At 44.4% G+C, this 13,604-nt stretch overlaps 1 protein-coding gene across 6 annotated transcripts in view; it reads left to right on the forward strand.

The window, feature by feature from the left end:
• The first annotated feature begins 159 nt into the window (after positions 1-159).
• The window catches only part of iqca1 (IQ motif containing with AAA domain 1), a 164,276-nt gene continuing 150,831 nt past the window's right edge, over positions 160-13,604 (forward strand). The window contains exon 1 of one of the 6 annotated variants that reach the window (XM_043693071.1): positions 160-718. In XM_043693071.1, coding sequence (XP_043549006.1) covers positions 708-718 — 11 coding nt within the window. In that variant the 5' untranslated portion in view covers positions 160-707. Of the gene's footprint in view, positions 719-8,084; positions 8,169-13,604 lie in introns of those variants that run through there. The other 5 variants (XR_006312075.1, XM_043693074.1, XM_043693072.1 and 2 more) reach the window with 5 other exon arrangements.

Raw genomic sequence — 13,604 nt, forward strand, 5'->3', positions numbered from 1 at the left:
TTTTCAATGTATAATTTCAGTTACATCACACTGTAAATTTTTGCTATAAATTCTGTGTTACGACCGAGCCCTCCACAATCACCTGATGAAGGAGCAGCGCTCCGAAAGCTAGTGTGCTTCCAATTAAACCTGTTGGACTATAACCTGGTGTTGTGTGATTTTTAACTTTGGACAACGATTCAAAGTGAGATGGTCAAAGCCTGGATCAGCTCCTGGTTGCCTAGGCGATGCTGGAATGAGCGGTGCAGAGCACGCATGCGTCTCCTGGCCATACCCTCAGGCTGCCCATCGGTGCGAAAACCGCGCATGCGCCTTATGACCGCACCCATGCCACCCTCCGCGCATGCGTATTACGGCCGCATCGCCATGCCGCTGGTCTGCGCTGAAACCGCGCATGCGCCAGCGTCCTGGTTGCCCTGGAGTTTGGAGGAGCAAGTGGGAGACACGCTGAGCTATGAAAGAAAGTTCAGGAGCTCCTAAAAACAAAGCTAGCAGGCACGCACGCGATTATTTCGCAAATCAGTAAAATTTGCTAGAGGGAGATTGGAAGAGTGGGTGTATAGCTTGCATGACACCCACCTGGAATTCCTGGAGGATCTGATACAGTGTGGAGGATGAAATCAACAAGGCTGTAAAACCGACCACCCCATCCAGCTCAGGGGAAGTCCAAGCAATCCATAAGCTACCCTTCCCATACTACTGGCATCATGTCAAACAGGTAAGCAAGAAGTTAATTTGTGTAGATTAAATATGCATCAAAGTATGTATGAGAGGAAATAAGGGAAATTGAGCATTTCAACAGAACATATTGCATTGCTATAGACTTCGTTAGAAATAGTGATTGAACTAAGATTATATCATGCTCCAGGCTGAACAGGATTGTAGCATATTCATTTAGTTGTAGTATGATATTCTGAAGTTCCTTTTGGACAGAAAACCAATCTTCACTGAGCTTTTTAAAATCAGGATTGCATATTAATTGAATTTGATTTGCAACAGACCAGTCGCATTATTGCTTTTAAATTGTGAAATGGAAATGGAAGTAATTTGTAATGAGAATTACATAATACAATTATCAGTGACCTCAAGATACAATTAAAAAATGTGAAATGGGTTTCCAAATTTTAGCATTAAGATTCATTAGTTTCTTCATTTTTGTTTTGAGCCAAAATGTATTCCATATGGTGATTTGAGTAAAAACAGAAACATCAACATAAAAATCTAATATCCTTCTTTAGTATTACATTATTTATAAAATTGTAGTACAACAGTGATCCATTCAAATTTTGGGAAAACCTTCTAAAAGTGATACAATATTTCAGAAGGTGCAGAAGTCAGTAATCTGAATATTGCAATCTGTCAGATTTTGCACTGCAGTATTGCACTGTAGCTTTTAAATTACTTTGGTGTTCTACTGTCTACAATAACACTACAATTGAAAGGAGAACACATAAATGATGCTGAGCACAGGTTAATGACAGCTGGCATAACATAAGGTGTAGTACAGTTTGACATTTGAGTCATACAGATGTATAACACTGAAACAGACCCTTCGGTCCAACTCATCCATGGCAACTAGATATCCTAACCTAATCTAGTCCCATTTGGCAGCACTTGTCTCATATCTCTCTAAAACCTTCCTATTCATATTCCCACCAGATGACTTTTAAATGTTGTTGATGTACCAGCCTCCACCATTTCTTCCGGCAGTTCATTCCATACACACACCATCCTCTGCGTGAAGAAGTTGTCCTTTAGGTCCCTTTTAAATCTTTCCCCTATCACCTTAAACCTATGTACTCTAGTTTTGGACTTCCCCACCCCAGTGGAAAGACCTTGCCAATTTACCCTATCCATGCCCCTTGTGATCCACCATTTCTTCCGGCAGTTCATTCCATACACACACCATCCTCTGCGTGAAGAAGTTGTCCCTTAGGTCCCTTTTAAATCTTTCCCCTCTCACCTTAAACCTATGCACTCTAGTTTTGGACTCCCCCACCCCAGTGGAAAGACCTTGCCAATTTACTCTATCCATGCCCCTTGTGATTTTATAAATCTCTATAAGGTCACCCCTTAGCCTCCAACTTTCCAGAGTAAACAATTCCTGCCCATTGCTAAGTCATTATAGAAGAAACATCTCATCCACTCTTGGATACTTAAATGAGACCTCCTGCAAAGTAAAATTTTCTAGAAATAGCGGCACGGTGGCACAGTGGTTAGCACTGCTGCCTCACAGCGCCAGAGACCCGGGTTCAATTCCTGACTCAAACGACTGACTGCGTGGAGTTTGCATTTTCTCCCCGGGTTTGCTCCGGTTTCCTCCCACTGTCCAAAGATGTGCAGATCAGGTGAGTTGGCCATGCTAAATTACACCGTAAAGGGGTAAATGTAGGGGTATGGGTGGGTTGCGCTTCGGCGGGTCGGTGTGGACTCGTTGGGTCGAAGGGCCTGTTTCCACACTGTAAGTAATCTAATCTAATCTAAATACCATGAGGATGGGGTTACATTGAAGTGTGCTGAACTCCAATGGTTAAGTAGCCTTTTGATACTTGCTGTCCAAATTACAAATGAGAACAGGTTATTTGAACATTAGTGGAATCCATTGTATTCTGCATCAGGATGAATCACACTCCTTTCAGAAGAGATCGGGAGAAGATTAAATGTGAGGGAAAACAAACAAAACAGAAAAGATCATTTAGGTTCTACATTAGATATCTATAGACAGTATCAAATTCATTTCATATTTTGTCTAAGTGATGCCAATTAATGCAGTAATAAATCCAGCACAATTGATCGGAACAAAAATTCATCCCATAATAACCATCAATTGGCCCTTTGACTGGAAAGGTGTTTGTGTGATGAGGACAGTAGCTAAACTACGCTCAATCTTATTGTCAAATAAGTTGCCAACTTTTACCCATTTACTGACGGTTATTAAACCTTACTAGAACAATTAAAAAATTTTCTATAATGCTTAAAAAAATGAATGTGTTGTCATTTCTCCAAACAGTGACTTACTTGACATTGAAATTACCATGAAGCCAATATTGTCATAACTTTGATAAATCTTAAATTGTATCACATTGCAGACAGTTGGTACATAAGAACAGAAGTCGGCCTTTCAGCCAGTTGAGCCTGCCCGATCATTCAATCTGGTTATGGTTGATAGAACACTTCAATGCTTTTTAACCACCCCATTGCTGTCAATGTATTTTGTAAGTTTCCATGAGATCACCACCTCACATCCTTTGAAACTCTAGGGAATACAGGCCCAGTTTACCCAATGTGTCTTCACAGGACAGTCCTTCCATCTCAGGGACAAGTCAAGTGAACCTTTGTTGCACTCCCTTATGGGAATAATATCTTTCTTGAGATAAGGAGGTCAAAACTGCACACAGTACTTCATGTGCTGTGTAACCAAGCTCCCATGCAGTTGAAGCAAGGCTTCATTACTCCTGTACTCAAAATCTTTTGCAATAAAGAGCTTTCCTAATAGCTTGCTGCACTTGCATGTTAGACTTCAGACATTAATTGACAATGATACCGAGGTTCCTTTGTACATCAACACATGCCAATCCCTACCATTTAAGAGATATTCTGCGCATCTGTTCCTCTTACCAAAGCGGATAACTTCACTTTTTTCCATATTATATTCCATCTGCGGTGTTCTTGCCCATTCATTAAACCTGTTCAAAGCCCCATGACACAACTTTACATCTTTCTCACAACACACATTCTTATTTAGCTTTGTATCGCTTGGAAATACTATACTTAATCCCCACCTCCAAATCACCCACATATGTTGTGAGTCACTGGGGAACAACTACTGATCCTTGCAGTATCCCACTAGTCATAGCTGCCTAAGAATTCTCTTTTTGTTTCCACTCTACTTTCTGTTTATCAGTCAGTCATTAATTACATTACCTCCTATCCCATCTGCTTTTATTTTTCTGAACAGCCCCCTATGGGTGACTGCATTAAAAGCCTTCTGAAAATCTAAGTAGAATATGCAACTTGATGCACTTATATAGTATGATCTGCTTGTAAAGCTCGTAAGACAAAACTTTTCATTGTACCTCTACATGTGACAGTAATAAATCAAATCAAATCAAATCCATCATCTCTCGTTCATCAATTTAGTTTGTAACAATTTTAAAACAAAACTCATTGGTGCGTCAAACATGATTTTTATTCATGAACCCATGCTGACTATACCTAATCTGATTTTTATCCGCTTGGCTGTTTATCACAGCCTTTATAATAGATTCTAGCCTTTTCACTACTTCTGATGTTAGGCTAATGGTGTGCAGTTCCCTGTTTCTCTCTCTGACTCCCTTCTTCAATAATAGGATAACATTTGCTAACTTCGTTATCCTCAGGAAGCATTTCAGAACCTATACAATTTGAGAAGATAACCATTGGTGCATTGCCTGTTTCTAAAGCTAATACCATCAATACTCCAGGACGTAGGCTGTCAGGTTGTGGAGATTTTTTAACTGTCAGTTCCAATAATTCCTCCAGTTCAAACTTTTAATGATGCTAATTTCCTTCACCTCTTCATTCTCCCTAGTTGTTTGGATACTGAAGAAGGACATTTAACCCCTTGAGCTTGCATCACCATTCAATACGATCATACCTAACAAACTCTTCAATTCCTTTTACCCACTCTATCCCCACAACACTGTACATCATGCATAATTGGAAATCTATCAATCTCTATGTTAAACATACTCAAAAGACTGAGCTTCCACAGTACTCTGTAGTAGAGAATTCCAAAGGTTCACAATCCTCTGAGTAAAAAAACATTCTCCTCATCCCATAGTATTTTATATTGTATACAGTTCTACATATTGTAGCATATGTTTCTTATACTGAAGCTCAAAGTGAAGGTTTTAAGTTATCCCATCTCATCTATTCCTTCCAAAACAATTACTGTCCAGACCAGTGACAACAAAAAAATATTTTGCCCTCATTGCCTATGAAATTGTGATAATGAAGACAATCTTACTGCCTTCTACAATCCTCAAGGGTGAGAAATGTGTTCCATGGGATGGCATCATTAGGCAGGATGGGAAATGTTAATTTCCCGAAGTTGGGTTGAGATGCAAAGATTAAGTTGCTTGTGTGCTTTTAGTACATCGAGGATTCTGCCAGCTTATGGTGGAGTCTTTTTTGTATTCAGTACTCATGATTGTAAATCCTTTTGTTATGGTGAAAATCACAGCCTCAGAGTCAGAATCGGGATTCAACGACGAGTTTATTGTACAAAGAAACCGGAGCTCTGGGGAGAGAGGCATCCGCCAGCACGGCTGTCAGTAGCGAGCCTTCTCTCACCCTTGGAGCACATGTCATGATATTTTATATGTTTCATGGTATCATATTTCAAGTATCGAGTCTTTGTTTGTACAGCATGGTTTGTTTCCAGAAAACATTACAGAGTCATTGTCAGTTTCAGCGGCTACTCGGAAGTCGATTGTTGCAGTAATTGATCGTGATCGTTTTTCCTGAGAAGGAAAATCGTTTTCCATTACTGCAAATCTGAAGTATGAACACTTATTTCCAAGCAGTCTTAGGTAGTTAACATTTCTACTGAAGGTGGTGGCTGATGACACCAAAATTGGAGGTGTAGTGGACAGCGAAAAAGGTTACCTCAGATTACAACGGGATGTTGATCAGATGGGCCAATGGGCTGAGAAGTGACAGATGAAGTTTAATTTAGATAAATGTGAGGTACTGCATTTTGGGAAAGCAAATCTTAGCAGGACTTATACACTTAATGGTAAGGTCCTTGGGAGTATTGCTGAACAAAGAGACCTTGGAGTGCAGGTTCATAGCTCCTTGAAAGTAGAGTCGCAGGTATAGGATAGTGAAGAAGGACTTGATATGCTTTCCTTTATCGGTCAGAGTATTGAGTACAGGAGTTGGGAGGTCATGTTGCTGCTGTACAGGACATTGATTAGGCCACTGTTGGAATATTGCGTGCAATTCTGGTCTCCTTCCTATCGGAAAGATGTTGTGAAATTTGACAGGATTCAGAAAAGATTTACAAGGTTGTTGCCAGATTTGGAGGATTTGAGCTATAGGGAGAGGTTCAATAGGCTGTTTTCCCTGGAGCGTTGGAGGCTGAGGGATGACATTATAGAGGTTTATAAAATCATGGGGGGCATGGATAGGATAAATAGACAAAGTCTTTTCCCTGGGATGGGGGAGTCCAGAACTAGAGGGCATACGTTTAGGGTGAGAGGGGAAAAATATAAAAGACCTAAGGGGCAACTTTTCATTCAAAGGATGGTACGTGTATGGAATGAGCTGCCAGAGGATGTAGTGGTGGCCAGTACAATTGCAACATTTAAAAGGCATCTGGATGGGTATATGTATAGGAAGGGTTTGGAGGGATATGGGCCAAGTGCTGCCAGGTGGGTCTAGATTGGATTGGGACATCTGGTTGGCATGGACGAGTTGGATCGAAGGGTCTGTTTCCATGCTGTACATCTCTATGACTCTATGACTTCGGTGGGAGTGGACGTTACTGATGTGTATTCTCTCCCCCACCCGCCTTAAACTAATCATCTATGTTCTGTGTCTTTTGCTGGCATCCTGTTAGCCTCAGGCAGTATCTGTGTATGCTTTGCTGTAGTTTTCCATGTAATGGCTCAGTGGCCATCTTGTGTGCTAACTGACCAACTTATGGCTCAGTGGCCATCTTGTGTCTGTGTGCCCCATGTCAGCATGCCCTGTGTCAACTCCCACTTCACTCCCCACTTTGTGGTCAAGGAGGCGATTTTGGCGATTTCCCATAGACCACCCAACTCACATATAGACCTTTTCTAAGGTCTCCTCATCCCGAGGGGTGTTAAGGAATGTGAGTTTTGTTGGGGGCTCTTCTGTGGTGACTCTTGCTCCTGGCATGGCCGCATCAGCACCTTACTGCAAAGCTTTAAACACCCGAGGCCTAGGCTAAATACCAGTATGAGTGAAATAAAGAGAACAATCCCGTGTATCAAATAGCATCCCCAGGATTTGCCTACCAGCCATTCTAGCCAGCTAAGTCCTCCTGTGGCACCTAGTCTGAAGTCATCTAGCTGGTCCTGAATGTTTTTGATTGTCTGTGTAACATTGTAAGAATCATTAATGACATAGGTTATACACTTGTCACCAATGATTGCACATACTCCCCCTTGCTGGGCTAACTGATAATCCACCACGTAATGTGTCTGAAGTGCGTAAAGTCTGAGTTCAGCCAATTCACCATTGATTGCTTGTAGATCCTATGATGTATTGTTCCCTGAGATTGTCAATCCACACACAATATAGTTTTGGTTGATCCCTGCCCTCCCCTTCACTGTTTGATCACACAGCATTGTCCTTTGATGTGAAGGGCACTGCTTGTCACTGGCCACTCGGGTGTTTCCTTTCTTCCTGGTGGTGGAAATTTTGAATAAAGATTTGTGCACTTTGTGTCTTTCAATGTGTCTCACACCTGCACACACACGACATGGGTGCTGAGGGAAAAATAACCACTACCGCACTTAGGTGGTAGTGTGGGGTTGGGGGGGGGGGGGGGTGGGTAAAAAAAAGAAAAGACTGCCAGAGGTTCTGTTCACTCTGAGAGCTGGCTCTTGAGCGAGCTGGATCAGTGTGTGTGCGTGTGTGTACAAGGACTCTCCTCCTTGACTATGTCAGAGGGGAAGGGGGAAAAAAAATAGTTTTGGTTTTTAGCGCTGATGACCCCTGCCGGCCCCTCAAAGACAGAGATCCCAAAAACCCGTACTGCAATGATGGTGGAGATCTGCCAATCAGCGTAGGATTCCTGGCTGATGGAGCGGGCCACTATCCTTCTCCGAACATATCCCCTGCTGGGGCATGGTACAGCGAGGGGTCCTATCATTCCTACTGCGAAAAGGTTCAGGAGGTTTGGTGTGTCAGTAGTGTACATCCCCTTAAATAAGAAAACGAAGCCCCTCGCTGCCCAGTAGCATACAGTGTCCTGTCCCTGTGCCTGTTTGTCTTCCCATCTTGCCTCTGACTCCCCGTTTGCTCCCCCCAGCTGGTAGGTATCAAACTGGTATGTCCATGTGGCAGAGCTTACGTGAGTGTCATTGCACTGTCTGCAGATAAACTGCCTTCCCGCGGTCACGTTCAAGCATGCCTGCTCGCTGCTGGTGCAGGTAAGTTGTCTCTGGGTGATTGTACAGTGCTGGTGAGTACGTTGTGTCTGCACACATGAACTGTTTCTCGGTGCCAGGGCATAAACACATCTCCATCCCTGCCCCGTGAAACAGAGTGGGTAATCAGCGATGTTTAAATAGGTCATGGGCCGGTGGGTTTGACCGATTCCACACACCTACCCTGGAGTCCCCTTTTGTATTTCCCTGGCTCTCCCTTCCATGGCACGCCCGAGGTGTCTATTGTGTTTAAGTCCACACAGGGGTGGCCACAAATATAGATTCGACCGATCGCACCAGTGGGTAATTCCCATGTAAATTTAGCTGGGTTTTTAAAAGAGGTTGTTCTCAAATCCTGACAGGCTTCCGAAACAGTAGGACATACTCTCGTATGTACATGATTAAAGTTAAATGATGTTAACAGTCAGTGTCCTTTCTTTTACAATGGTACCCGGAGGTCGGCAACAGTCGGTGATTTGTGTGCCTTATCAGCAGTTTTACCCATGCCTCTGGGTGGTTTGCTTGGTTGTGGTCACGGTGCTCTCCCCTTGGTCACTGTCTGTGCCTGGGGGATGGTCAATCATATTAGTTCGTTCATAGGAGTCCTTTTACGGTTCGAGTTGGGTCCAGTGATTCCACGTTCCTCTTTCCCTAATGTCCATACAGGCGCCACTGATTATAACTTTGTCCGGCCGATTCTATTTTGGGGAAAAGCCGAGTTTGTCAGGCACGGTTCGTAGGAGGACGCGGCTCCCAGCTGCGGGGAGGTCAGGGAAGAATTTGAGTCCCCCTGCCTTGTCCTTTTGTCCTTGTCTCTCACTTACCAATTTACGCATCCCTTTTAGTTGGGTGCTTAATTCTAGTACATATTTTAGCGGTACATATATCGGTCCCACCCATTATAGTGGTGTCTGGTAATTGCATTGCTCGCCTGGTCATTAATTCGTAGGATGTTAGTCCGGTTGGCTGATTCGTGGTGTCTCTTAATTTCATTAGTATGGCTGGCAGCACTTTGGCCCATGTCCTCCCTGATGTCTGCATGGCCTTAGCTAAAGCATTTTTAAGGGTTTTGTTCATTCTCGCTACCATCCCTAAGCTCTGGGGGTGATAGAGGATACAAAAGTTTTGTTTTATCCCTAGTAGCTGGCATCCTGTTTTCATAACTTTGCCAGTGAAATGTGTCCCTTGATTGGAGTTGGTCTGTAGAGATACCCCCACTTCGGGGTTACCTCCTTTGCTAGAATCCTGGCTCCAGTGGCAGTGGTACAGTTCTTGGTGGAGAATGCATCTACCCATCGGGTGAAGTGGTCTATGATGACCATGCAGCACGTTTTCCCACGGGAAGGTGGTAGTTGGTGTTCCCAGGGTCCCCTTGGCCTCGGTTGGTGTCCCATCCTAACTTTTATGGGCCTACCTGGGTTGTATTGTGTGCAAACATTGCATCTGTGGCAGTGTTTGGCTATATCTCTTCCCATTCCCTTCCACCACCACTCTCTCCATAGACTTGCTATCATAGCTTCCCTGCCTGTATGTGAGAGCCCGTGGTGCAGCTTGAACAAGGTGTTTTGTATGCACGCTAGTGCTACCATCTTGTCTGCTTGCCTCCAGACACTATCCTTCCCTTTAAGTGCTCCCTGCATTTTCTATCTCTCTCTCTGCCTGTGGGGTGTCCTCCTGCAGCTGCTGTATGTGAATAGCATCTTCTGTTAGTTCAATTGTTGCTGTTGGAACCTCATCAATGGTTTCCTGCTCTAAGGTTTGCTGGGCTGCTCAGTCTGTGGCTTGGTTCCCTTTAAATTTCAGTGTTCCTGGACTATCCTTTCCTGGCTCCTTTGGTGCGCTTTGATTTTTATTACTGCAGCCTGATTTGGCTGTTCCCTGGTGCTCAGCAGTGCTTGGATTCTCAACTGGTGTTTGATGGAGGTTGCCCATTCTTTTCCCAGCACACTGCCTCTGTATGACTTGCTCTATTGCAGTGACTGCAGTACTTTCCTTGTCCTATTCCTTGCCTGTGGGGCCCTATAGTCTCTGGCAAGGTGTCCCTGTCGATCACAGTTGTGGCATAGTTTTGTTCTGTCTTCACCCCCATTCCAGTTGACTTCTCTGTTGGGTTTTGATTTCATCGTGGGAGCTTCTGCCCCCTGCACCCTGCTAGGCCACTCTACCAGGTCATCATAATTTTGGGGTGTTATCACTCCCATTTTCAGGATGGATTAATGGGTGCTAGAAATCCCTGTCTCTAAACGCCTGAATGAATGCCTGGTCCCCACGATCTGGGTTTGCTTGACCTGAGCACTCCTGCTATACCCTAAATAATCATTCCCTATATTCAGAGGCTCCTTCCCTTTTAGGCTGTTTAGTGATTGTGATTTTGCTCCAGCTCGTGAGAGAATTTCCTAATACCCGCTGGATCTCTTCTTTAAAATGGGCGAAGGGTGCCGGCTGGGCATCTATCTCAGCTGTAAGGGCAACAACATGTGTCCATCCCAAAAGTCACGGGCTACTGTGGCTTCGAGTCCGCCAGCTACCTGTCTCTATTTGACTGCTGGGCAGGCTGCCTGGACCAGCTGGTGTATATCCCTCAAGTGCAGTTGGTGCTCAACCCATATACTGTCTAGCTCTTCCCAGAACCTTGTGTTTGCACTTCAGGGCTGTAATTTGCCCACGGAGGCCATGATCTGTTGCCTTTCTCCCAGGGTAAAGGGTTATAGTTTGCTTTTGGCTGCAACTCTGTTCCCCCCTCTAGTGACTGGCGCTAGATTATATTCTTGCACCTCCTGCTCTGCTGAGGGAGCAGTTGATCCCTGCTGTACAGTTTTGTAGGAGGGGAAAAAGTCAGTCTCCCTTTCCTCCTGTACTTTTTCTAATCTTTGTTTCAGCTGCTTTATCCCATCCTCCAGCTCCTCATTTTGTTCTTGGCCTTTTCTCCACCTGCTAGTGGAGGCACCTACTTGTTCAGTTAGGCCTGCTAATTGGTACACTGATATTACACCTTTTTAGTTTTCTTTCGTTTTGCTTTATTAATCAAATTCCGCTGCTGTTCTAATGTCTGGGATGGGTCCCAAACCCCTTTCTTCATCTGTTCTGTCAGCACTAGTCCATTTGTTTTGTATTTCTCAATAAGGGTACCTGCAGCATCCCCTTTAAAATCCTGATCTGCCATCTCGCAGATTGTGTACCCCTGGATACCACCAACAGTAAAGTGTCTTTATCCAGTGGGACCTTTCTACCCACTGACCACTAATACTGCCCCAGCACTCGTATGGCCATAGCAGCCTCCTAGCAAGGTATGCTCTCTACCGGCGGGACTTCTCTACCCTCCTGGCCACCACTACTAGTTAGTACCTACCAATCGGCTGGGACTTTTGGTTCATTACGGTGTGCTGTCTACTGGCACTCCTCTACCCTCCCGGCCACCTCTCCTGTTCCAACACCATTTGATAGGCCCAGAAACCTACCTCTACCCCAGTGTGCTCTCTACTGGGGGGACTTTTTACCCTCCCAGCCACCGCCGCTATTCAAGCTCTGCTGTTCTACTACAGACTGACAGGATATGATGGTTACTCACAGTGTCCACACTTCCCACCTCGGTAACGTGCTGCTCCACTGGAGTTTTGGTCAGAGTGATCAGCTTCTTTTCCTCACCACTTCAATTGAAACATAATAACAGATAGCACCCAACCTTCGACTAGGCTCTAACTGCACTCTGCAATCCTCACCCCTACAGAGTCCAACGTTACCCGCATTTGCCATTTGTGCTTCACAACTCCTAGTGCCCTTGATGCTTCAATTCCCAACCATCGTGTGGGGGGCTACCCTTCTGAACAACCGTTTTAGGGCAGGGTTTTTTGAGGCAGGCAGTACCTCGTCCTCTGGTCGTTTCAGCACAAGCAACTGGTTATCACGCCAGTTAGTACACTTTCCCACTTATGCTCCACAGGCATGCACTTATACACAACCCAGTACTATCGCACAGGTTATACGTTACAATGGTGTACCCTTTTAAACTGTGTCTTTGGCCCAGTCTGACTCTGAAAATGTATTGCTGGAAAAGCGCAGCAGGTCAGGCAGCATCCAAGGAGCAGGAGAATCGACGTTTCGGGCATAAGCCCTTCTTCAGGAATCCTTGGATGCTGCCTGACCTGCTGCGCTTTTCCAACATTTTCAGCTCTGAACTCCAGCATCTGCAGTCCTCACTTTCTCCTCCGGTCTGACTCTTCCCATTTTCAAATTCAAAATGTCTCTTACCCTGGCTCCCCGATCACGCCCTTTGACCAGAGCACCAGGAATAGGAGACCCTGCTCACAGTGCCAGTTGTTGTGGGGAAAATCACCAGCATCGGAGTCAGAATAGGGATTCAACGACAGAGTTTATGGTACAAGGAAATACTGGAGCTCCGGGGGGAGAGAGAGAGAGAGAGAGAGAGACGTCCGCCAACACGCCTGTCAGCAGAGAGCCTTCTCTCACCCTCGGAGCACATGTCATGATATTTTATACATTTCATGGTATAATATTTCAAGTATCGAGTCTTTGTTTGTCCAGCATGGTTTATTTACAGAAAACATTACAGAATCATTGCCAGTTTCTGCAGCTACTCGGAAGTCCATTGCTGCAATAATTGGTCGTGATTGTTCTTCCTGAGAAGGAAAATCGTTTCCCATTACTGAAAATCTGAAATATTAACACTTGTATACAAGCAGTCTTAGGTAGTTAACATTTCTATTGGAGGTGGTGGCTGGACTCAGAAACTTTGGCGGGCAGTAGACATTACTGATGTATATTCTCTCCCCAACCTGCCTAAACTAATCATTTATGTTTTGTATCCTGTTAGCCTCAGGCAGTATCTGTGTATGCTTTGCTGTGTTTTCCCATATAATGGCTCAGCGGCCATCTTGTGTGCTAAGTGACCAACTTCTGGCTCAGCAGCCATCTTGTGTCTGTGTGCCCCCTGTCAACACCCACTTCACTTTTTATGATACATCTTACCTTCAAGATAAAGTTGGTGGCACACAAGATTCCTTTGGCACCCATATCTCACAGAGTGGTGAAAACAGCACTGGGCAATAACACAAACATTCATCGAGCTGTAGAGTCATAAAGCACGGAACAGACCCTTTGGTCCAACTAGTCCATGCCAACTAGGTTACCCAAACTAAACTAATCCCGTTTGTCTGCATTTGGCTCATATCCCTCTAAACCTTTCCTATTCATGTTCCTATCCAAATGTATTTTAAATTTTGCAACTGTACCTGCACCTACCACTTCGTCTGGCAGTTCATTCCATATATACACCATTTTCTATGTGAAATAGTTACCCCTCAGATCCCTTTTAAATTTTTCTCCTCTCACCTTAAAACCATGCCTTCCAGTTTTGAGCGTCCCTACCCCAGAGAAAAGACATTTGCTCTTCACCTTATCTATGTCGCTCATGATTTTATA

Source organism: Chiloscyllium plagiosum, chromosome 7 (genome assembly GCF_004010195.1).
Source record: "Chiloscyllium plagiosum isolate BGI_BamShark_2017 chromosome 7, ASM401019v2, whole genome shotgun sequence".
In the NCBI taxonomy this organism is placed as follows: domain Eukaryota; kingdom Metazoa; phylum Chordata; class Chondrichthyes; order Orectolobiformes; family Hemiscylliidae; genus Chiloscyllium; species Chiloscyllium plagiosum.